Consider the following 23,322-nt stretch of genomic DNA (forward strand, 5'->3'; position numbering starts at 1 on the left):
CTGCGCAACTCCTGCACCCTTCTCGGAAAAACCTTTCGGCCTTGGTTTCTAGCCCTCAACCCAACCATGGCCGACTCACCTAGACCTCCTAGGGACCCCGTAGGACCTAGCCAACAGCCCCTTTCATGCCATGGAGGAAAGAAACGTGAGCATGAACTATACTTGTCCAAAAACGAAAGCATGAGAGGAAGAAATCGAAAACTTGCTGTCAAAAAGTTTATATTCTGATGTTACCCACTCACACTCATACATGCACTGATATAGATTTGAAAAGTAGAAAGAAACATGCCTTAACACCGTAGATAATGATTGAATACGCGTAGGAAGGACTCCGGGACGACGGGGCGACGATAGCTTGCTTGGAACCTTGAAAATCGACCTCCTAAGGTGCTAAAGAGCTGAAGACCGATTGGAGAAGAAGGTGGGATGAAGGTGACGGCTGATGGGGAAGAAACAATCGGCTAGTTTGGTTTTTAGGGTGGATTAGGGTAAATTTTTGTATTAATTAAGATATAGGTTAAATAATAAAATAAAAAGGTTTTTTAAGATAATTAAAATACAAGTTAACTCTTAAATAAACCTTTAGAAATCTGATAATATAAAATAAACTCGAAATAATAATTTAGGGGAATTTTAAAAATACTAAAAAGTCAATATTTTGACTAATTTTGGATAAAAATGACTCCTAAAATTAAATAAAATTAAATACTTAAAATTTTTGAGATAATAAAACTCAAAATATTATTTTAAGGCTCCAAAAGGCTCATAAAATAATTTGGGTGGAAAGTTGTCATCTCGTCCGTCCTCGGTCCCGTCTACGCGATTAAATAATAAAAATACTAAAAATCATAAAAATCACTAATTATGGGTTAAATGCTTAAAAATAAATTAAATCATGCATAAATAATTCACCTAATTATTTAACCCATAAATCATAAATTTAAATAATTAAATATCCTAATTATGCAGGCGGATTTATGTAATTAAAAATACCGGGTGTTACAGTTGTAAAATAGGACATGCTAGACATAAGTGTAGATCTTTAAAATATCAATATGATAAAAAGAGCTATATGAAATGGAGGCCTAAGAGTACTTAACAACTCATTAGTCGGCATTATGAGATCATGATCCAAGGGAGTTCATCATAGACCGGTTTAAACTGCCTTGACTTGCGACTGGTCTTTCTGATGAACGCTGCTCTGTCCAAGGAAATAGGTTTTTAAAGAGGCATAGCCCTACCTACAACTGGGAGCACTCTTGGAAAGTGGTGATGATGTCGCTATGAGAGACTGAACTCTTGGAAATCTGTTTTGTATTTTTCTTTTCTAACACTGTGGACCCAAAAGAACTAAAGGGTACCAAAATCTCTTCTTGTAGGGAAATAGGAAAATTGTTCTCCCTAGCATATGGTATCTAGACAGTGGATGTTCTAGACATATGACGAGGAACAAGGAGCTACTTCAATCAGTCAAACCAAAGGAGAAGGGAACTGTAACCTTTGGAGACAACATCAAAGGAATCATTGAAGGAATCGGCTCAATAGGTATATCTGAATCTTGCTTGGTTGATGATGTACTCCTAGTGAAAGGGCTTAAGCATAATCTACTAAGCATAAGTCAATTGTGCGATAGAGGTTATGAAGTCAAATTCACTTCCCAACACTGCACTATATCACTCACGACTGACAAATCCATAAATTTCAAAGGATATAGAAGTGAAAATGTTTACAAGGTTTCTTTAAACAATTTATCTTTATCAAATATTAAAAGCCTTGTATCCTTGAATGTTGATGACAACATTCTTTGGCATAGACGACTAGGTCATGTTGGTCCTAGTACCATAGAAAAACTTTTTAAACTTGATTTAGTTGTTGGTATGCCAAAACTCAATTTAAAATTAGATTCTGTTTGTGATGCATGTCAACTTGGCAAACATACAAGAGAATCTTTTAAAAGCAAAAATTTGTATCTTCTTCTATGCCCCTTGAACTTCTTCACCTAGATCTATGTGGTCCATCGAGAAATTCTAGCCTAGGAGGAAAGCTTTATGCATTTGTTATTGTGGATGATTTTTCACGTTACACGTGGACATTGTTTTTAGCCCACAAAAATGATGCCTTTGATTATTTTAAAACTTTTGTCAAACGAGTTGAGAATGAGAAAAATATTTCAATAAAGCAGATCCGTAGTGACCACGGAACTGAATTTCAAAATGAGAGTTTTTCAAACTTTTGTGAAGAGAAAAGCATCGGTCACAATTTTTCTTGTCCTAGGACTCCTCAACAAAACGGGGTCGTTGAGAGGAAAAATAGGACACTTGTGGAGATTGCGAGGACCATGATATGTGAGCATTCTCTACCAAAATATTTTTGGGCTGAAGCAATGAACACTGCTTGTTACATCATTAATCGTGTATCAATAAGGTCAATTCTCAAGAAAACTTCATATGAATTATGGAGAGGGAGAAAGCCTAACATTTCTTACTTTCGAGCGTTCGGATCAAAATGCTACATACACAATAATGGTAAGGACAACCTTGGCAAATTTGATGCCAAATCCGACAAAGGTATCTTTCTCGGATATTATACCACAAGTAAAGCTTTTAGAGTTTTTAATAAACGTACTTTACTTGTTGAAGAATCTATGCATGTGATTTTTGATGAATCTATATCTACTATTGTTCGCACTAACATTGATGATGTAGAATTACTCGAAGAACAGTTGGCCTCCTCAAGTCTAAATGATCTAAATGTTTCTGTTGAGGAAACATCACTTCCGAAGGATTGGACGCTTCACAAAGATCATCCTATGGATCTTATCATTGGAAGTCCTTCGAAGGGAGTAACTACTCGATCCTCTCTTAATAATATTTGTAATCATCTTGCTTTTGTTTTGCATGTTGAACCTAAATTCATAGATGATGCTTTATTAAATGATGCATGGATAATTGCGATGCAAGATGAGTTGAATGAGTTTAAACGCAATGATGTTTGGTTTCTTGTTCCTAGGCCGCATGATAGATCTATCATTGGTACTAAATGGGTGTTTAGGAATAAACTTGACGAGCATGGCACTATCACTAGAAATAAAGCTAGGCTTGTTGCTAAAGGATATAGTCAAGAAGAAGGCATAGATTATGATAAAACTTATGCGCCTGTTGCTAGACTAGAATCTATTCGCATGCTACTTGCTTTTGCTTGCTTTAGAAATTTTAAGTTATTTCAAATGGATGTCAAAAGTGCCTTTCTTAATGGTGAATTGAAATAAGAGGTTTATATTGAGCAACCTGATGACTTTGTTGATCTTTTTTTGCCTGATCATGTGTTTAGACTAAACAAAGCATTGTATGGTTTGAAACAAGCTCCTCGAGCTTGGTATGATAAACTGTCTACTTTCTTGCTTTCAAATGGTTTTTCAAGAGGAAAGATCGACATTACCTTATTTACCAAGAATGTCAAAAATGATCTTTTGATTGTGCAAATTTATGTTGATGATATAATTTTTGGTTTTACTGACGAAACTCTTTGTCAAGATTTCTCCAAGCTTATGCAAGAATACTTTGAGATGAGCATGATGGGGGAACTTAACTATTTCCTCGGATTGCAAATCAAACAGTGTAAAGATGGGTTCTTTGTGAACCAAAGCAAATATATTAAGGAGATTCTAAAGAAGTTTGGGATGGAGAACACCAAATCATCATCCACATCGATGAGCACAGCAATCAGACTCGACAAGGATGAAAATGATAAATCTGTAGATCAATCTTCTTTTCGTAGTATGATTGGCTCTTTATTATATGCTACTGCCAGTAGGCCGGACATTATGTTTAGTATTTGCTTGTGTGCACGATTTCAATCATGTCCAAAGGAATCACATTTGTTCGCCTTAAAACGCATTTTCAAATATCTTTCAAATACTCCAAATCTCGACTTGTGGTATTCGAAAAATTCTTTATTTGATTTAAAAGCTTATTGCGATGCCGACTTTGGTGGATATAAGGTGGACCGAAAAAGCACTAGTGGAACTTGTTTTTTTTTAGGAAACTGTTTAGTTTCTTGGTTTTCCAAAAAGCAAAACTGTGTTGCGTTATCAACGACCGAAGCCGAATATATGGCTGCCGGTAGTTGTTGTACGCAAATTCTTTGGATGAAGCATCAATTGCTCGACTATGGTGTATCTTTTTCAAAAATCCCTATTTTCTGTGACAACACTAGCGCCGTATGTCTTACAAAGAATCCGATTCAACATTCGCGCACCAAACATATTGACATTCGTCATCATTTTATTCGTGACCACATCGAACGAAATGAAGTTGAACTCAATATGTTGACACGTCAAATCAAATTGCCGATATTTTTACAAAACCACTAGATGAAAATACTTTTATTCGTTTGCGTGGTGAACTTGACATGATTGGGTTGTAATCACTTGTAGGCATAAATTAAATTTAATGTCATATTAAGGGGGAGCTTAATATTAAATTCGAGCAAATTAATTTTGGATAATACAAATCAATTGTATTTATTCAAAATTAAGAAGCTCACATTTTTATGTGAATTATTTGCTTAAATGCTAAATAAAATAAATTTTAAAGAGTCGAAATCATGCTTTTTTTTAAGGCAGATCGGAACCATCGATCCAGATCGAAACTTCCGATCTGTATCCCGCCACTTTTCAACTTGCGCGGTAAATTCCCTCCAAGATGAGGATCGGAAAGTCCGATCCCCATCTGATCCGTCTTTTCAAATTACTTTTCACCGCCTTATCATTAATTACCGCCTCAGGATCGGAACGTCCGAAGCCTGTTCGGAGCTTCCGATCAACACGTGGCCTTACCTCAGTGGACCGCACGATCGGAACGATCGATCAGGATCGGAGCTTCCGATCGTTCCAACCCCTATAAATATCAGATCGCTCAGTCCGATTTCTTGCACCTAAATTTCTTCTCTTTTCTCTATTTCATCCGATTCCAACCTATAAAAATGCCTGTCAAACGCCGTCGCGATCAAGCGAGTTCTAGTCGCCCTATTATTATCCGTGATCCTACCCAACCAGCTGTTTCTAGGCCCATTCCTGATGATTATTTGCATCGTCCTATTCATCCGGGTCGTATCTTAGATACTACCTACTTGGCCCAATCCCATCTCCTACTGTTGAACTTAATCAATGCTCAACATTGGGAATCCTTTTTTCAGCCATCTGTCCCCGACCGAATCTTTCCTCCACTGATTCACGAGTTCTATGCAAACCTTGAACTCGAATTAGGGCATGGTGATATCACCATTGCCACGATCGTTCAAGGAAGGCATATCATCTTTTCTTCTGCTGATCTGTCCTCCTGGTTTGATCTTCCCAGGAATGGCCCGGTGAATACTTTTCCCAAACTTGGCCACAAAATGATCCAAACTTTGATCGTAATCTCTTTATTACTACTATTCTCGGTCGACAAGCCACTGGTGCTGACGATCGAATCCATCTCAAGAGTCTTTGTCCTGATTTCCAAATCATTCAAAAACTCATTACCACATCCATTTTTCCCCGAAGTGGAAACCTCTCCACTTGCAAATATCTGGATTTGTATATCCTTATTCATATCATCTCCTCTCGACCTTTTAACCTTCGGCGCCTTGTTATGCAGACTATGCATCACACGGCAACGACGGCTAAAAAGGTTTCCTTTCCTTTTGCCCGGTTTATTAACCGGATTTTGAGTCGTTTTGATATTGATTTTGAGGGGATCCCTTCTCTTGAAATCCAGTCGAGTCATATCATCAACCATCAGTCTATTATCAGGATGGATTTATCTTGGAATCCTGTGTATTCTCGATGGGTTGATGATCCTAGTCGAGCTTTTTTTAGATTTTCTCCTATTACTGATTTTTATCGAGACTTTTCCTCTCTTCCTCACTCTATCCAAACCAAAGGTTTTCCGACTGGTCCGCCCAACACTGATATTCCATCCTCTTCCAGTTTTGAGACCTTTGCATCTACCATTGGTGATCTTCCTTTCCAAACTCCTGAGGTTCCTCCTACACCAATAAACCAATTTCCTAGCGACCGACTCTTCGAGACTCTTCATCGCATTGAGACGAGTATGCACACTCATTTTACCGAGTTGACTGCTAGAGTTTCCTCTCTGGAGACTCGATTTGATGACTTCGCCGCTCGCTATCCTCCTCCGCAGCATGATGATGACTCTTAGATTTTTATTTTATTTTTATTTGTATTTTTTCTCTTGCTTTGTATTAAAAATTATTATTGTAATGAAATTGTTGCGTATTTTTTAATTCTATGTTTCATTACTTTTTGCTTATCACAAAGGGGGAGAATTAATGGTTAAAATATTAATTGGGATAAAATTTGTTTATCTGATAAAATTTGTTTATCCGTTAAACTCTGTTGCTTATAAAAATTGTTTATGATTATCGTATATTTTATCTCCTGTTTTTAACCAAGTTTTGTGATCATCAAAAAGGGGAGATTGTTACGCCTTAAACGCATATAAATCTCGAATTATGAGATTAATGTTTTTAATGCATTAACAAGTCTTATTTCTCTATGTTTTGATGATTAACAAAACTAGGTTAAAATGTTACTAATATTTACATTGAGCTTATTACAGAGTTAAAATTTTCAAGATGAATTAAGACTAAATTCATACTCAAGATCAGAAACAAAATTCGAAGAAGTATACTGCTACGGGATCGGAAGCTCCGATTGGAGATCAGAACCTCCGATCATGATCAGAAGCGTCTACGAAAGCTAAGGGTAGATCGGAAGCTCCGATCAGGGTTCGGAAGCTCCGATCTATTTCCAGGGAGTTTTATATTGTTCGGAATGAAGAACGGAAGCTACGAAGAACAAGTTCGGAAGGTCCGATCTATGATCGGAAGGTCCGATCATTTTCTAAGAATATTATATTGTTCGGAAGCAGATCGGAAGCAACGAAGTGAAGCAGATCGGAATCACCGAATGTGATCGGACGTTCCGATCTTGAACGGCCGCCTGATAATCTTGTCCGGAAGGCTTTTGCTCGACAACACATTTATTGCGCCGATCGGAAGCTCCGAAGTGGATCGGACGTTTCGATCCAGTACACCCGCGTGTCTCAGAATTCAAATTTCGGAAGCTCCGATGCAGGGATCGGAAGTTCCGATCAATGCCGAATTTTCAACTATAAAAGGAGGCATTCTGAGGCCATTCAACACATCCCAACATCTTCAAGTCTCTCAATCCTCTCAAGAATTATTCAAGCCATTTGTTGAGCAATTTGTAGCCCCTTTTGAGTGTTCAAAATATATTCACATATCGAGTTGTATACGGGGTTGTAAAATCGAGGGTTGTTTGTTTGTGAGTTGGTTGCTCGGTTTTGTAAACACTTGTGTGTGAAGCCAAGTGTATTTTACGAGTGTTGAGGCTATCCTTGGAGCCCTTAAGGCCAAGAGTGTTGAGTTGTATCGGCGCGGTGATCGTGTCAAGTTGTAAGGCTATCCTTGGAGCCATCAAGGCCAAGACGTTCGAAGTGCTAGTGGATCCTTGGTTAATCGACTTAACCAAGAAGGGGAGACGTAGACGATTTATCGTCGAACTTCCATAAACATCTCTTATCCCTTTTACTGCTTTATTTACATTACGCATTTATTTACCGCACTTATTATTTGATTGCTTAAGTCTTCCGCTTGCGTACTTGCATAATCGCTTTAAATTGCTAAGTTGTCAATAGAACCTAAATCCCCCCCATTAGGTTCTAACACTTCATCTGGTTAAGTGAAAAAAAATATAGAACTTTAAAAGAGATGATTTAAAATTATACGAGAGATAAGGTCGGCGACCTAACTCAACATAAAAAAAGTATGGGGTGGCGGCGAAAATCAGAAACCATGAATATATAGTTTGGGTTTAAAGGAAACAGATGAGTTTGGGAAATATGGCCTATAACAAGATTCGGTATTTGGGGACCAAAAAATCAAAATTAAATTACCCCAATCCTAGAAATAAATCGGACGTGCAATGAGAGAAACTAATGGTTGTGTGTTATGCCCGAAAATTTTTAAATAACCACTGCGACCACATGATTTTAATAATTAATAAGTTTATTTATGTATAATAATGATATTATTTTATTGATTTATTTTGTGAACGATAAAAAAATTTTTATAACTGATTTATATCATGACTTTTATTTTTTAAAGTAAGGATTTTATTGCTTTTTATTTTGCGTTAGACTTTTAATGTTTGCAAGAAATGAGGTCGAGGTGACTATCGGAGGAGGATGCCTGAGCATGGTAAAAGTTTAAATTTTATTATAAGATAAAAATGAGAAAAGATCGGCACTCTTAATTTAGTTATTTATATGTCTAAAATAATATTTTTAGCGAAAGATTAGTTGTGAGAAATTCTTTTTTTAAAAACTTTTAAGTTTAAACTTTCAATTCACGTTAAAAAAAAAAAGAAAAGAAAAGAAAACAAAAAGGTGAGAAAAAGAGGGTGGCGGCTAGGTCACCCAAGAGAAGGAGAAGGTTTTCGATTCCTCGATCCAAGAAAGTTTTTTATCGCTCTCATGGTATATTTCCTTCACCGACGTCGTCCTCGAATCATCTTCACCACAAATAAAGGCAAGTAAAAATCCGTTTTTAAATGTATCGTTGAAGTCATATAGATTTAAAAGGGATTTAATGATGTTTTATTGATCCAAACGCGATTTGATGAATTATGTACATGTATATGTAAATTTCAGTGTGCGTTTCAGCGTGAACTGTACCCCGTGAACAGTACTGTGTGTTTTGTGTGTGCAGTATGTGTGCGTGAACAATGTGCAGTGTGTGTGTTTTAATGTGTGCAGTATGTGTGTTTTAAAGTGTGCAGTGTATGTGTTTTAATGTGTGTAGTGTGTATTTTTTTTTTTTTTGAAGATATGTAGTGTGTATTTTAAAGTGTGTTGTGCGTGTATTTTAATGTATGCAGTGTGTGTATTTTAAGGTGTGCAAAGTGTGTAAATATTAGTGTTTTGTTGGGTGGTGTGAAGGAGTTAGGTGAGGAAAGTGGTTTAAAGTTTTTGTGGCATGTGGTGAATTTACTACTAAAGTTGACGGCGTGTGTATATGTAGGCTTTCGGGTCATGATGCCCCGTCAAACATAGATCTTTATAGAAAAGGTCGAGGAGTGTGTGAATATTTTTAATTGAGGTGAATGTGAAAAGTGTCAAGTGTGTGAGGTGATGTGATGGTGTAAAGTAAAAAAAAAAATAGAGGTTGTGTGTTTTTGTATTTGTTGATGCTTGCATGACTTGAGGTTGAAGATTTAAAGGTGAATTGTGTTGAAAGTTTTAAAATTAATGTATATATATCTTGTTATTTTTCGGATTTACTTGTTGGGTCTTTATACTCACTAAACTTATTCGATGCAGATGAAGATGACTAAATGGTGTTTGCTGACGAGGATAGTGGTTCGGCCGAGCCTTAATGTTTTCCGCGATATTGTTTAAGTTTATGCATTTTTAGGGATAAAATATGTTATGCTTAAATTGGTGGAACTTGAGGTATTGATTATTTTATTTATTATTTGAAAAAAATTGTTAAAATTTTTAATAATGTTTATTTTGAGAGAAGAGTCTTTGATTGTAAATATTTGGTTAATGAAATTTTTAGAAAAGTATTTTCATGCATTTGATGTTTGAACTCTTCAGCATTTTAAATGCTAAATTTTATATTCAAACCTCGATTTATGGTCATGAATTTTATTTGTTGAATTATTTATATTTGAAGTAAAGATTTTTATATTGGATAATTGAGGTTTACAAAAATTTAGAAGATTTTTAATTTAAAGAGATTATTATATTTGAGGAGTTTATTTCATATTTAAATCGTTTATTTTTTTATTTTTGAAGATTTTAATTTATTGGAGAAGATTTCAATTTTGAAAAGTCATGTTTATCAATTTATGTCTTTCTCGACGCACAAAATTTAGATTGAAATTGTAATATTTTATATGTATTGTTATTTTCAAGATTAATGTGCAAATTAATTATGTATTTGCTATGCATGGGTGACTGAAACGATTTATTGGTATATCAAACAACGATGCAAAAAATTGATCATAACTACAGTTTATAAAAAAAACATCACAATTACGGTTTTGAATTGCGACTTTTTTTTCTGAAATCTCCAAAGCGTTTATTAATGATACTCATTTGAAATTGAGACGGTGTTATCACAAAACATCGCAACAGAGGTTCAACATGCCACGGTTTATTATAAGATCCGTCAAAAAAAATTGCGACACGGTACAAACTCAAATAGAGGCCCGTCTGAGTTGAATATTCGAAAAATTTCAAGTAAAAAAAATTGAGTAGCAAATCAAGATCAAAACGAAATAGTAAAATTAATGCTCCAAAAAAACACGTAAATTTGAGTAAAAAATATTGATTCCGAAACGGCAAGTCAGAATATCAATAAGCCTCGTATTTCAGCTCAAAGAGGTGATTCATTTCACCTCTCATACATCTAATTTTTTCATCATTCTTGCCACAGAAAAAGTAATATAAAAATCTTTTGGCAAAAAATTCATATCCCCAGCCTGTATCTCAGAAGCATTCAGGATCGAATCACTTCGGGACCAATAAAAATCCTGAAATTCGAGGCACCGGCATAACTATCTATCCCGGGTGATCGAAATTGCAGAAAAATTAGAGATCCGAAAGAAATGAATAGCTTCGTTAAAAAAGATAAAAACGAGATGGGGTGAAATGGGATTCTGAAGAAGGAAAACCTTTAAAGAACGCCATAGAAAACGCACAATACACACTCGTACGAACAAAACGTGCGTATTTCATGTGGATGTGCGCGTAGATGGTTAATATTGCGCGGCTATGACTCAAAACGCTTCCATTGGATACACCGGAAGGCGATCTTAAGGGCCGAGCTTACTGCGAAAATCGAACTTAAGAAGAATATTGCGGAGGAGCGCCGCCGCTTTCGGAGAACCCTAATTTCTCGAATAGACGAGGTTGGCGTTTCTCAGAGATGAAGTGGTTATATTATATAGAATAGTTAGGTCGATTATTGGGCCTGAGATTAACCATTAGGCACAATGAGCCCGAGAATGGCCCAATAATTTGGATTTTGTGGGCTTGTAGTGATTCGTGAAATTTCACTTCACATTCCGGTTTCAATTATATGTAATGAAAGATTTGATTTGAGAGAGAAATATGAAGAATTGATTTGAATTGACAAACATCTTAGATGTATTTCAAATCCCATATAATTTAAAAAACTAGAGGGTTTTGGAATTCACAACATATAATAAAATTTTAGATTACTATAATTTTTACATTTTGGTGAATTCGAAGCAGCGATCAAAAACTATGACCTAATAACATTTAGAGAGTGTTTGACTAATTTTATTTAAAACAACTTATAAGCTCTAAGAGCTTATAAGTTATTTTAGAAGCTTATAAGTTGTCAGGTCTTATTCTAAAATAAGCTGTTAAAGTGTTTTGGTGAATTTATTTTAAACAACTTAAATATCTGTATGTGTTTGGTATTAAAAGATCTTTTTATTGCCAAAAATACCAAAAATAATATAATAATAAGAAAGTAATGTAAATAGTAATATATATATATACACAAATAGTTTTAAATTTATCATAAATGTTAAACATATATTAAAAAAATAAAAATGTTTATAATTTTAATTTAAAAAAAATTGATAAATTATGTACAAAAATTCGCAAAGGGTGTGGTAAAAATTTAATAAAACATATAAGAATAATTTTGTGAAGTAAAATATCAGAATAAGATCTTTTTTAAAAAGTAGAGGTGACCTTAATTTTTTTAAAAATAGTTTATACAACTTATTTTGACAACTAATAAGTTGTTTGACAAAAAATTTGCCAAATAAATTTGAAGAGCTTATAAGCTCTGAAACAACTTATAAACTGTTTTCAAGAACTTATAAGCCCTGTCAAACATCCTTTTAGTTGTCTATATATATATCGAACGAGAGAGTCTTTTATTAAATAAAAAATTGTGTATAATTTACCCTCATATACGACTATGCAACAATAACAAATAAAAATAACAGATACACTTCCTATGGGCTATAAATATTAAATCAAAACATTTGTCTAAAAAGAAAAGGATCACCAATTATTAATCCCAAATCCGATTCTTCCTATAGGCCCATTTGCCGCTATGACATGGGCCGCTACAAAACCCGTCGGCCGTTTTTCAGTAATATAATAATATATATATATATAATAAAATAATAATTTGTATGTATTGCAATTTGCACATATATATTTTTGGCACAAACCCCCTGCTTCTTCAATGGGGTTTTCTCCAATTATTGAGTGAAATCTTATACTTGCCAGTAGAGCTCTGCGTTCTATGTACAATTTTTCCCCATTTTCTCTTGTGTTGGTCAGGTACGGGAACAAATATTTATCACACTCAAAGGTCTGATCCAAGAAAAACAAAATCTTGGCTGTTTCGGACATACGAAACCCTTTGATTCTGAAGTCTGATTTCTGCCCAGCCCTTTTGTCTTTGAATAAATTGGAAGCAACCAGTTGTTGTGGTATGGAGTGATTGCTTTGGGATTTCAATTTTTGGAAGGGAAAGTTTTCGTCCTCGGAACCAACCTTAATCCCTCCTCGTTGTGCCGTGCCGCCTTCCCCCTTCCTCCCAATTATGCAGCTTTTGGGCACTCATTGTGTTGGGAAGTGAAGGGGAAACCTAGTTTGGGCACTATTAATTTAGGTAAGGAGAAAGTGGTCGATTTTTAATGCTTAGTTGCAGTTGTTTTCATTGGTGAAACTAGGGGAAGGCTAAGTGAGATGGGTGGCGCGACTGAAAACTTGATGTATGATTGTGTTGAGAAAATATAATTTCATTTTCGATGTTCCCTCTCCCTCTCTACTCAACCGCATGAAACCCGATGTCTCTTGTTTACTGAGGAGGCTATTAAATCTATTTTGGTGCAAAAGTTACTGACTTTTGAAAATCACTCTTTAGATTTAGGTTTATTTTTTCCTTCTAGATAACCGAGTGCTTGTCTTCTAGTTCCTGGGTTGGGGCATGGTGGGAAGGAATATTTTTTGAGTTTGTATCAAGGAAACTAAGCTTTTGTATTGGTTTGTCATAGTCTTGTCTGGTTCTTACTGTTCAGTGTCTTGTTTTAGGAGTCTGAAGTTTTTTATTTACTTGAATGGGGTCAACTGGAAAGGATGTTGGCGATGAAAAGAGAAAAGAACCGCTTGATGGTCAGCTGTCTCCAGCGGAGCCCTCTCCTGAAATCAGAAGCACCCTAGGCAACGGCCCTGTAAGAAAAAGTATCGAAGGGAAAAACGCCTTATCCTTTGCTGACATTCTCCGCTCCAGGAATAAGTTTGTGGATGCACTAGCTGTTTATGAGAGTGTGTTGGAAAAGGATAGTGAAAATGTTGAAGCTCACATTGGCAAAGGAATTTGCCTGCAGATGCAGAACTTGGGTACCCTTGCATATGAAAGTTTTGCCGAAGCAATTCGATTGGAACCCAAAAATGCATTTGCTCTCACACATTGTGGGATTTTATTCAAAGATGAGGGCAGGCTGGTGGAGGCTGCTGAGGTATGATAGCCCAACTGATGGTGCTACTTGACTGTTGCAACATGTCACTTCTCCAATTTTGTTTTGGTTGCCCATATTAAATGTGGATGCTGATCTTGCTTAAATCTGAAACTTGTGTTAAATTTGCTATCTTTGGAAGACATGCTTGGTTAATTAGTTTTAACATGGATAAGTTATAGTATTGGAATTGGTATATTTTCGAATCATGAGATAGGCACAATAAAAACTTGTAATTTATGCTACTCATGACCCTATGTTTGTTCCCCAATATTGCTAGTTGTCCCAAGTTGAGGCCATGTTTCTGTTGCTTCTCCTGCCAAGTATTTTACTTTTTTGTGGGAATTTGGAACCAGTTGCGTTTCTTATTCCCCAATTGATAATGTCCTTTTGGCCCTTGTGGGTCGATTCCACCTGTTATCAGTCGCTTCCATCATACAAACATTTATTGTAATTTTTCTTTAGAACCTTCATACTTCACTCTCTGTTGTGATAAATAATAAATCCACTAATATGAATTTCATTTCTTTATCTCAATTGGAAAATGAAATTCTGCCAATTTATTTTCCAGGAACATAATTGTGGAGCTATTAAACAAAACTTTATCATTCGCCTGTGATGGCAAAAAAAATGTTTTCCGTCTCGATTGTGTTTAACTGCTTAATTATGTTATTTTCGAGTTTTATGGAGCATTACTTTGAAAAGCTTAGTCATTGTCTTTGCAACGGGAGCCTTCCTCAAGCTGTGAATAAGTAGGTTTTGTTTCATATTTATAAGCTGCCTGCAATACAGATGCATCAGAAAGCTCTAAAGGCCGATTCTTCATTCAAGCTAGCTGCGGAATGCTTGGCAATTGTACTAACAGATCTTGGGACAAGCTTGAAGCTGGCTGGTAACACTCAGGAGGGAATACAAAAGTATTATGAAGCTATCAAAATTGATCCACACTATGCGGTAATTCCATGTTTCATGGTTTCCATTTCGTTATTTTTCATGAATTTTGACTTGTGCACGGGCATTTGAATTTTAACTCTCCCTCCTTTTTCATGTGTAGCCAGCTTATTATAATCTGGGTGTCGTCTATTCAGAAATGATGCAATATGACACAGCCCTTGGTTGCTATGAAAAAGCTGCAATTGAGAGACCCATGTATGCTGAAGCATATTGTAATATGGGTGTTATCTACAAAAATAGAGGGGATCTGGAGTCAGCTATTGCTTGCTATGAGAGGTTCGCATATTATTATCTTCATTTTTTTATTAATTTACTGAATTTTACTTTCCTCCCGAGGATGCACTAAAATTCTATTTCCAAATTTGTATACAGGTGCCTGGCTGTCTCCCCAAACTTTGAGATTGCAAAAAACAACATGGCTATTGCATTAACTGATTTAGGCACGAAGGTGATTTCTAGATGTTTTTTATTCATATTTGTCTTTAATCAAGCCCAACAGATCTTTTACGAATTAAATGGTTAGCCAGTCTATCTCATCATCCTTCCGTCCTAAAAGATTGCTTTTTTCTTTTTTCTTTCCTTTTCCATCATTTGGGCACTTAACTGAAGCATGATGATCATATATTTTCTCAATACTTGATGTCAAAAATGCTGGCAAACTGAAACTCTTTCGTCTCCATTAGGCATGTGTCATGATTTGCATTTTCGGTTAAAATATTTTATCATTTAGGGCTCGGGTCTCACAAGGCTGTTTTTCAGTTCCCATTCTCTATCACTACCATAAATCACATTAATAGCAATATTAATTAGGGATATACGAAGGGTTCATGGGCCGGATTCCATTCTTAGTATAAGCTCCGGACCATGGACTCATTCGGACTGGAGCGTCGATCAAATGTGATCTTTGAATGTTGTTATGGCCGCATATTAAATGATGTTATTTGGTTGCGCACTTTACAGCTAACACACCAGTTAAACATGCTTTACGATTTATGAATTCAACAAATATTCTTAAGAACACTTGTTCTGATTACTTGGAGGTTATTACTTTGCAGGTTAAATTGGAGGGTGACATCAGTCATGGTGTGGCATTATATAAGAAAGCTCTCTATTATAATTGGCATTATGCTGATGCCATGTACAATCTTGGAGTTGCATATGGAGAAATGCTGAAGTTTGACATGGTAATTGAAAATATAATACAAGGACAACTTTACCCGTTTAATGCTGACAGCCGAATTGTTCTTTCAATGCTGGCAGCTAATTTGAGATGATAATCTTGAATAAGACACAACATTACGATTATTTTTTTCAATATTTGTTGTTTGAGCTGGTTTTAGCTTTTTGATTTAAAATGAGTGGTGTATCTTCTGATTATAATTTATGTTTATAAGTAAAACATCCTATTTATGCAGGCCATTGTATTTTATGAACTTGCTTTCCACTTCAATCCCCATTGTGCAGAGGCATGCAACAATTTAGGAGTGATATACAAAGATCGAGATAACCTTGATAAAGCAGTGGAGTGTTATCAGGCAAGTTTGGCTCCTGCATTTCTTTCTTCATGAAGTATCTCACATGTTTACCATTCACTGGTATAACGCATATATGTATTTACAGATGGCACTGTCGATCAAACCAAACTTTTCCCAGTCATTAAACAATCTTGGAGTAGTGTATACTGTCCAGGTGCTGTATCTATAGTTCTCTTCATATTTCTTTTTCTTTTTTAATGGACGGCATGTCTGGTTGGTTAAACTATACCACTGTCACCATATACAGGGTAAAATGGATGCTGCTGCAAGCATGATTGAGAAAGCTATCGTTGCAAATCCTACCTATGCAGAAGCATACAATAATTTAGGTCCATTTCCGTCTTCACTTCTTCTAATTGAATGAAGTACACAAATTTTTGTTTGGTTAACTGTGCCATCATATAAAGTCTGTTGCTTATTTTGGGAGCTTGATAATATCAACGAAAAAAATGATACTTCTTAAATTACCGCCCGTGAAAGGGAAATAATAATTTGGATTTGTATGGGTAATGTGTCAATGTTTGTTATGTATGTTTTTAGTGGATATTGGGAGAACAGAACCCACTCATACAATAGTGCTTAGATATGACTGGTTGGTCTTTGCTTAGCATTTTTTATATTCAAGAGAGAGATAGCTATAAACATAATCATGCTTAGAATTATCTAGTTGGTCATTGGACTCTTAACTGAGCTGGATATATGAAATCTATTGTTTTCCTTTTGGAAATTTTGGAATCCGCTTTCTTAGCAGCCATGATGCTGCGTGGCATTAAATTTGTAATTTCATTCTGCAGGGGTTCTCTACAGAGATGCTGGGAACATATCTCTGGCAATTGAAGCATATGAGCATTGCCTCAAAATAGATCCTGATTCACGCAATGCTGGCCAGGTTATTCTGTTAGGTTGTTAGTAATTAGTAAAATCATGTAGCGAAGCCTTTGCGTATCATCGTCATGGATCAATTTATGCTCTTTTATCTTTTTTCTAGCATCAGAATCTGGCTCTTTGTGTCTGATGTCCTGTATACTGTTGTTCTTATTGTATCTTCTTTTGACTTGTTATTGGATACTTGGATTGTGTTTTTCTTACACTGGCCATTCAAAATAGTTGTTGATTACTGGTCTTAATGATGAAGGTTCTGCTTGGGTTTCATTTGTGATAGATCAATTATTGCTTTAGTCAATCGAATTCTTAGCATCGCCTTTACTCATATCTTGCAGAATCGGCTGCTTGCCATGAACTACATAAATGAGAGTAGCGATGACAAGTTATATGAAGCTCACAGGTCAAGCACCTGACCATATTTTTACAATTTATGTTCTTTCAATAAAATTGACTTTCAAGTGCTTCAACTCTCAGTTTTCCACATTTTGATGAATGGGCCGTTGGTTTTCATTATCTGTATTCTGTTGTAGTTTCAAGTGGCACATTTAAATCTGTAGATTTATTTTAACACAGGTTTTTGCATTCAGTGAGTGAATTCTTCTCTGCATGCTGGCTTTCTGCTTGATGAAGCTCCCCCATGGCCCATACATTCTGCTACAATATTAGTGCATTCATCTTGTTAAGATGGAAGAATTAGGAGTATTTATTTATTAGAGTATTTATACAAAGTACATTGAAAGCACGTTTAGCAATCCCTTGACTCTTAGAGCCTATGGCGTACAGTATTTCTAGAAATAAGGATGGTCGGAGAAAAAATGGTTAATCTTTCAATCTCTCATCTTTTTGTGGGGTATGCATTGTTTCCGTGACACTGTAGTTTGAACTAAAATCTTTGATTTGATGATATGTGTCACAATAATTTAATTTTAGCGGCCTTTTTCTGATTCTTAGCAATTTTCAGTCCTCTGTACTATGACCTTGCATTGATATGTACCTCTGTGTTTATTGAAGTGTGGTCGGCACATGTGTGTGTGTGTGCATTTTTTATGTGTGGATACCATTTTTGCACGAGGGTGAACATATATCTCTAGTTCACATCGCGATAGGTTGGATTTTCCTATTGGTGTTTGGTAGCATGTGCATTTTTTTTTAGGCTATTCTGATTTGGAAGTGCAATTGCAGGGATTGGGGTGTGCGCTTTATGAAACTGTTTCCACAGTATACTTCGTGGGACAACCCTAAGGATCCAGAAAGGCCAATTGTGATTGGATATGTGTCTCCTGATTATTTTACCCATTCTGTGTCATATTTCATTGAAGCACCACTAATTTATCATGATTATGTGAACTACAAGGTGGTTGTTTACTCAGCAGTTGTAAAGGTATAGCTACTTCGCCTTGCTCCTTAACTCAAAATATCTGAGTTTCTGGTCATTTTTACTGAATACATTAGCGTGTTGGATTTTTCCAACAGCCAATTAGTTTCTGGTTATGTGCTAACAGTTGAAAAGCAAATCTAGATTCTCAATTACGTTTCTTACGTTGGAGAAATCCCTTTGCTGAGACGCAGGCAGATGCAAAAACTAACAGGTTCAGAGACAGAGTCCTAAAGCATGGAGGGAAGTGGAGAGACATTTATGGTATTGATGAGAAAAAAGTTGCGAGTATTGTTAGGGAAGATGAAATTGACGTCTTGGTGGAACTTACCGGCCATACTGCGAACAACAAGTTGGGTATGATGGCTTGCCGACCTGCACCTGTTCAGGTATCTCTGAGCAATTCCTGACTCCGTTTTTCTGCTTTTATGGTTTTTGGGAACTGTTCTTCAATATTGGGTTTGAGAACTTTTGGTAATATGTTTTTTGAATGGACGGAAATAAGTTTTTCATGCATTTTGAGAACCATGATCAATGGATAATTTTTTGTTGGACCTGTTTAACTGTTTAAGTCGAAATTTTGGTCAATGCTGTACTTCCTTGACCACTTCAGTCTCTTCTGCTAAATTTATGATTATTCTGATCTGACTTTTAAAGATGTTAACATAGCAATCTTAGCGTCATGATAAACTAGTAACCAGTATAACACGTGCAACTGTTCGATTTTTACTAGATTTATCTTTTTTCCCTGCTAGTTACTCTCACTCTCTGATTCTGAATGACTTGGCTCTTTAGGTGACTTGGATTGGTTACCCGAATACAACTGGTTTGCCTACCATTGATTATAGAATCACTGATGCTCTTGCTGACCCCCCTGATACAAAACAAAAGTAATTGGCTTTGTCAACTTTGTTTGAATTTTTCTGCTTATTGGTTCCGAAGTTGGATCCTAAAATTCTTTGCAATTCTTCAATGGATGCCAGACATGTTGAAGAGTTAGTTCGATTACAAGAGTCCTTCCTTTGTTACACTCCTTCACTAGAAGCAGGTCCAGTGTGTCCAACTCCTGCCCAATCCAACGGCTTTGTTACTTTTGGTAGCTTCAACAATCTTGCAAAGGTATTGATAAGAGTGCAGCAAGTATTTCACTATTGGTAAAAGTGGAACAAGTTTTTTCACATCTATTCATGTCTTCTCTCTCTTTTAATTTTTTCTAAAATTTTCAAATACACCAGATAACACCTCGAGTGCTTCAAGTCTGGGCAAAGATTTTATGTGCTGTTCCAAATTCCCGGCTTATTGTGAAGTGCAAGCCCTTTTGCTCTGAAAGTGTGAGACTTCAATTTATTTCGTTGTTGGAAAAGTTAGGCTTGGAATCACAACGGGTAGATCTTCTGCCTTTAATTCTTCTCAACCATGATCATATGCAAGCATACTCTTTGATGGACATCAGGTATATTTTTTTTTCTGTCATATGATAGCTGGGATAATTAAGTTTGCAATTTTGCTTCTCACTCTTGGCTAGTCTCGCTTCTATTCCTAGATTTTTTTTAAAATGAATTTCACAATTTTCTGGATGTTAGTGACAAAACTCTTTCTATTTCTAGTTTGGATACCTTCCCTTATGCTGGAACAACTACCACATGCGAGTCTCTATACATGGGAGTTCCATGTATTGCAATGGCAGGTCACGTTCATGCTCATAATGTTGGTGTAAGTCTCCTCAACACAGTTGGTACGTATTCTTCCACTCGAACATAATTATTCAAGCCCTAGCAGGCTAGCACCCTTCGAAAATGTTATAAATTACTTGGATAAATCAGATTGTGTGTTGATTAACACTTTCAGGATTGAGCAATTTAGTCGCCAAGAATGAAGAGGAATACGTACAGCTGGCTTTACAGTTATCCTCTGATATACCTGCCCTCTCAAGCTTGAGGATGAGTCTGCGAAATCTCATGCTCAAATCTCCCTTATGCGATGGATCAAAATTCACAAAAGGCCTCGAGTCAGCCTACCGGTGCATGTGGCAGAGATACTGCAAGGGCGATGAGCCATCTTTGAGGCGTATGGAAATGATGCAACAGAAACAGCCCATTCATTCACAAGAAGATGTTTCGGGAGATCCAGATGTTAGATTCACCGACCCAGCAAAGATAAATATTTCTGGAAATGATCCCCTTGCACAACCCATCAAGGCCAATGGGTTTACCATGGAGCCATCTCCCTCCTTCAACACTTCAAATGGAGAAGAAAACGTTACGTCTAGAAAAACAACCAGTAACCCAGGCAAGTCGAGCTGACCTTCAAATGCTCGATAATTCCTTGCATTGAAGGTGCCCTGTGAATTGCAACTCACGGCAGAGTTTGGGCTGAAATTGCTTGGGGGAACTGATAGGAACTACTGAAATAGATATATGTATTTGGTCAAGGTATAAAATTTAGTGTAGGAACATGAAAGTTTTAGAGCTAAGGGCCTGTACTGGGATATAATATTGCAGTTCTGCCACCCCTTTGGTTGTCATGGGGTTTCTGTAATGTATAAAGCTGTGCTTTTATTTCAAAAAATTAATCAAGTCACAGTGTCTGGTTTCTGCATTTTGAACGTCTTTTGGGCTCACTAATTTCCATTTTATCCTCTCATATTTTGAACTGAACCCAACCAAGTTTATATGTACTGCTCCACTTTATTAGTGGATCAGAAAATAGATTTAACAAATTACACTTTATTAGTTGATTGATCATACAGATAAATAATATTCATACTTTAATTATACTAGTTGACCAATCATTTTATATGCGTACATATGATGATGATCCCGTTGACCACTCATGAGTGAGCCAGACTCCAGAGGTGGCAACTACCCCAACAACGTTAATGCTCGAAAGTAGTGATCGATTCATCAAAAATTGAATCAACTATGCAACAACTCTTCTTACTCCATTACATCATATTTAATTCCGAACTCGAATCTTGTACTATGCGTGAAAACATCACTATTTAACTCACGAGCTTTTTCCCTTTTGATTACCATTTCTCATAGCATCACAAGCTTGAATCTTGACCAGTTTTATAAAAAAGAGAGAACATGGAGAACAGGGAGATTGGAGAAACAAGCAGGGAGCGCAAAGGGAAAGCACCCCTTCTGGGGAATTCAAGGGGAGGATCATACAAAAGGGCTATCGGAATATTCGATGTTATCCTCCGCATAAGCGCCGCCACTGCCGCTTTAGCCGCCACCATCACCATGGGAACTACAGAGGAGACCCTTCCATTCTTCACTCAGTTCTTCCAGTTTCAAGCCAGTTATGATGATCTTCCAGCTTTCACGTACGTAAATTTTTTATTATCATTATTATTTTTTTCTTCTATACTAGTGATTATTTTCAAGTTCAAGTACATGAAGAAGATTCTTGATTTTTGCAGCTTCTTTGTAATAGCTATGTCCATAGTCACTGGCTATCTTGTTTTATCCGTCCCTTTCGCTATAGTATGCGTCGCACGGCCTCTTGCGACTGCGCCAAGGGTCCTGTTGATTGTTTGCGATACAGTGAGTTTAATTTCAATACTCTTTAAGTAAACTGTAAAGATATTTTTTGTTTGGGATCAATTATTTAGGTTGTATATATATATTAATTGTGTCAAATTCTTTGCAGCTGACAGTTACATTGGCTACTTCCGCCGCCTCCTCCTCCGCGGCTATAGTGTACCTGGCTCACATCGGGAACTCGGGAGCAAACTGGCTGGCGATATGCCCGCAGTTCAGTGGTTTCTGCCAGAGAGCCAGCGGAGCCGTGGTGGCGGCTTTCGTTGCGGTGGTTCTGATACTTTTCTTGGTGGTGTTGTCTGCTTTGGCTCTCAGGAAAAATTAAACAAACATATATATATACTTACTGATCGTGACCGATTTTTTATGGCCACCATGAGTTGATGCATGCACCGATTAAGGTGCATATATGTTGTGGTGTTTGGTTTGAATTTGGTTTACGTTTCAGATATTATTTTGTTGATTTGGTCGCATAATTGGTTGGTGCATGGATGGGTTTCTTTTTATTTTCTAGTTCACGAACGGGAATATGTTCAATGAAGCAAATGTAAAATTCATTTCTATTTCAACATTTATTATATTATTTTTATTTGGATTTCAATTTGAAATTAATTTCCATTTGCTGCAACACACATATAAATGTATATTATTAGTTACTAAAAAAATTGTATATTAGCAACCGGACACATATGTGACGTGTATATTTACACCTTGTTTTCAATGATGGAAAACCAAGAATTAAAAAGTACACTTATTTTCAAATTATTTAATTTTCTAAACAGTGGATTTCACAACTTTGTCATTAATAAACCCACATTAGTAAAACATTAATACAATGAAAATTTCAGCTCATCGAGTCAAGAGATTTTATACAAGGATGCCAATATTTCTAATCACATAAAAATCTTTTACAAACATTCAAGTATTCATAATGCATGCAGTGTGTACTGAATAATATAATATATAAAGATTATAATATAAATTGACAAAAATAAATTGCATCCCTGAAATTTAATCTAATTAACCACAGGAGAAAGTCAAATCAACAGAAAGTTATGCATGAACATGTAATGCATGTTTTAGCAGTATATATCAGTATATGAATCATGATCATATATCTGAAACCAATCAAAGATCCGTTCGAGACACAAAAAAAAAAAAAAAAAAAAAAAAAAAAAAAAGAAAAAAAAAAAAAATAAACGACAATTCTTTTGGAAAATCAAAAAACCAACATAATCCATTATCCAGCAGGTTTAATTTCATATCTTTTCATCAAGAAACTCGCTCTGTTGCATTGATGCGTTCCAAGTAAAAGTCGAAGCCCAAGGCTTCCGCAATGTCGTCCAATATTCGCAACACTTGCCGCGACATCTCCGTCAGTTCTTCTTCCGGGCTCCGCCGTGGCGGCGTCTCATCGGC

General features: G+C 36.1%; 2 protein-coding genes and 1 non-coding gene across 3 annotated transcripts; 2 read left to right on the top strand and 1 right to left on the bottom strand.

Moving 5' to 3' along the window:
• Window positions 1-10,430: 10,430 nt before the first annotated feature.
• Window positions 10,431-10,530, bottom strand: LOC140885562 (small nucleolar RNA Z266). Its single transcript, XR_012151006.1, has one exon. It is a non-coding gene; the product is annotated as a small nucleolar RNA Z266 (small nucleolar RNA).
• Window positions 10,531-12,304: 1,774 nt separating this feature from the next.
• LOC140881242 (probable UDP-N-acetylglucosamine--peptide N-acetylglucosaminyltransferase SPINDLY) lies at window positions 12,305-20,931 on the top strand. The gene is made up of 18 exons (XM_073286396.1): window positions 12,305-12,759; window positions 13,182-13,609; window positions 14,399-14,560; window positions 14,661-14,836; window positions 14,933-15,008; window positions 15,616-15,744; window positions 15,976-16,095; window positions 16,181-16,249; window positions 16,343-16,424; window positions 16,890-16,984; window positions 17,316-17,380; window positions 18,163-18,361; window positions 18,550-18,744; window positions 19,151-19,245; window positions 19,339-19,474; window positions 19,591-19,808; window positions 19,963-20,090; window positions 20,204-20,931. Exons 2-18 carry the CDS (start codon window positions 13,208-13,210, stop codon window positions 20,656-20,658), a joined length of 2,802 nt encoding a protein of 933 aa, XP_073142497.1. The 5' UTR covers window positions 12,305-12,759; window positions 13,182-13,207; the 3' UTR covers window positions 20,659-20,931.
• A 499-nt stretch (window positions 20,932-21,430) lies between these two features.
• On the top strand, window positions 21,431-22,378 carry LOC140885003 (casparian strip membrane protein 1-like). Its single transcript, XM_073291916.1, has 3 exons — window positions 21,431-21,686; window positions 21,783-21,906; window positions 22,013-22,378. The coding sequence occupies exons 1-3, from the start codon at window positions 21,445-21,447 to the stop codon at window positions 22,226-22,228; spliced, it is 582 nt and encodes a 193-aa protein (XP_073148017.1). The 5' UTR covers window positions 21,431-21,444; the 3' UTR covers window positions 22,229-22,378.
• The last annotated feature ends 944 nt before the right edge of the window (window positions 22,379-23,322 follow it).

The sequence above is a fragment of the Henckelia pumila genome, chromosome 2, assembly GCF_033568475.1.
Source record: "Henckelia pumila isolate YLH828 chromosome 2, ASM3356847v2, whole genome shotgun sequence".
Lineage (NCBI taxonomy): Eukaryota > Viridiplantae > Streptophyta > Magnoliopsida > Lamiales > Gesneriaceae > Henckelia > Henckelia pumila.

What these genes read in the sequence shown, in the direction of transcription:
- LOC140885003 (XM_073291916.1), top strand. Translation starts at nt 21,445, where the DNA reads ATGGAGAACAGGGAGATTGGAGAAACAAGCAGGGAGCGCAAAGGGAAA. An exon ending in GATGATCTTCCAGCTTTCAC is followed by an intron (nt 21,687 to 21,782) that starts GTACGTAAATTT and finishes TGATTTTTGCAG; the next exon opens with CTTCTTTGTAATAGCTATGT. An exon ending in TGTTGATTGTTTGCGATACA is followed by an intron (nt 21,907 to 22,012) that starts GTGAGTTTAATT and finishes AATTCTTTGCAG; the next exon opens with CTGACAGTTACATTGGCTAC.
- LOC140881242 (XM_073286396.1), top strand. Translation starts at nt 13,208, where the DNA reads ATGGGGTCAACTGGAAAGGATGTTGGCGATGAAAAGAGAAAAGAACCG. An exon ending in GCTATTGCTTGCTATGAGAG is followed by an intron (nt 14,837 to 14,932) that starts GTTCGCATATTA and finishes ATTTGTATACAG; the next exon opens with GTGCCTGGCTGTCTCCCCAA. An exon ending in AAGTTATATGAAGCTCACAG is followed by an intron (nt 17,381 to 18,162) that starts GTCAAGCACCTG and finishes GTGCAATTGCAG; the next exon opens with GGATTGGGGTGTGCGCTTTA.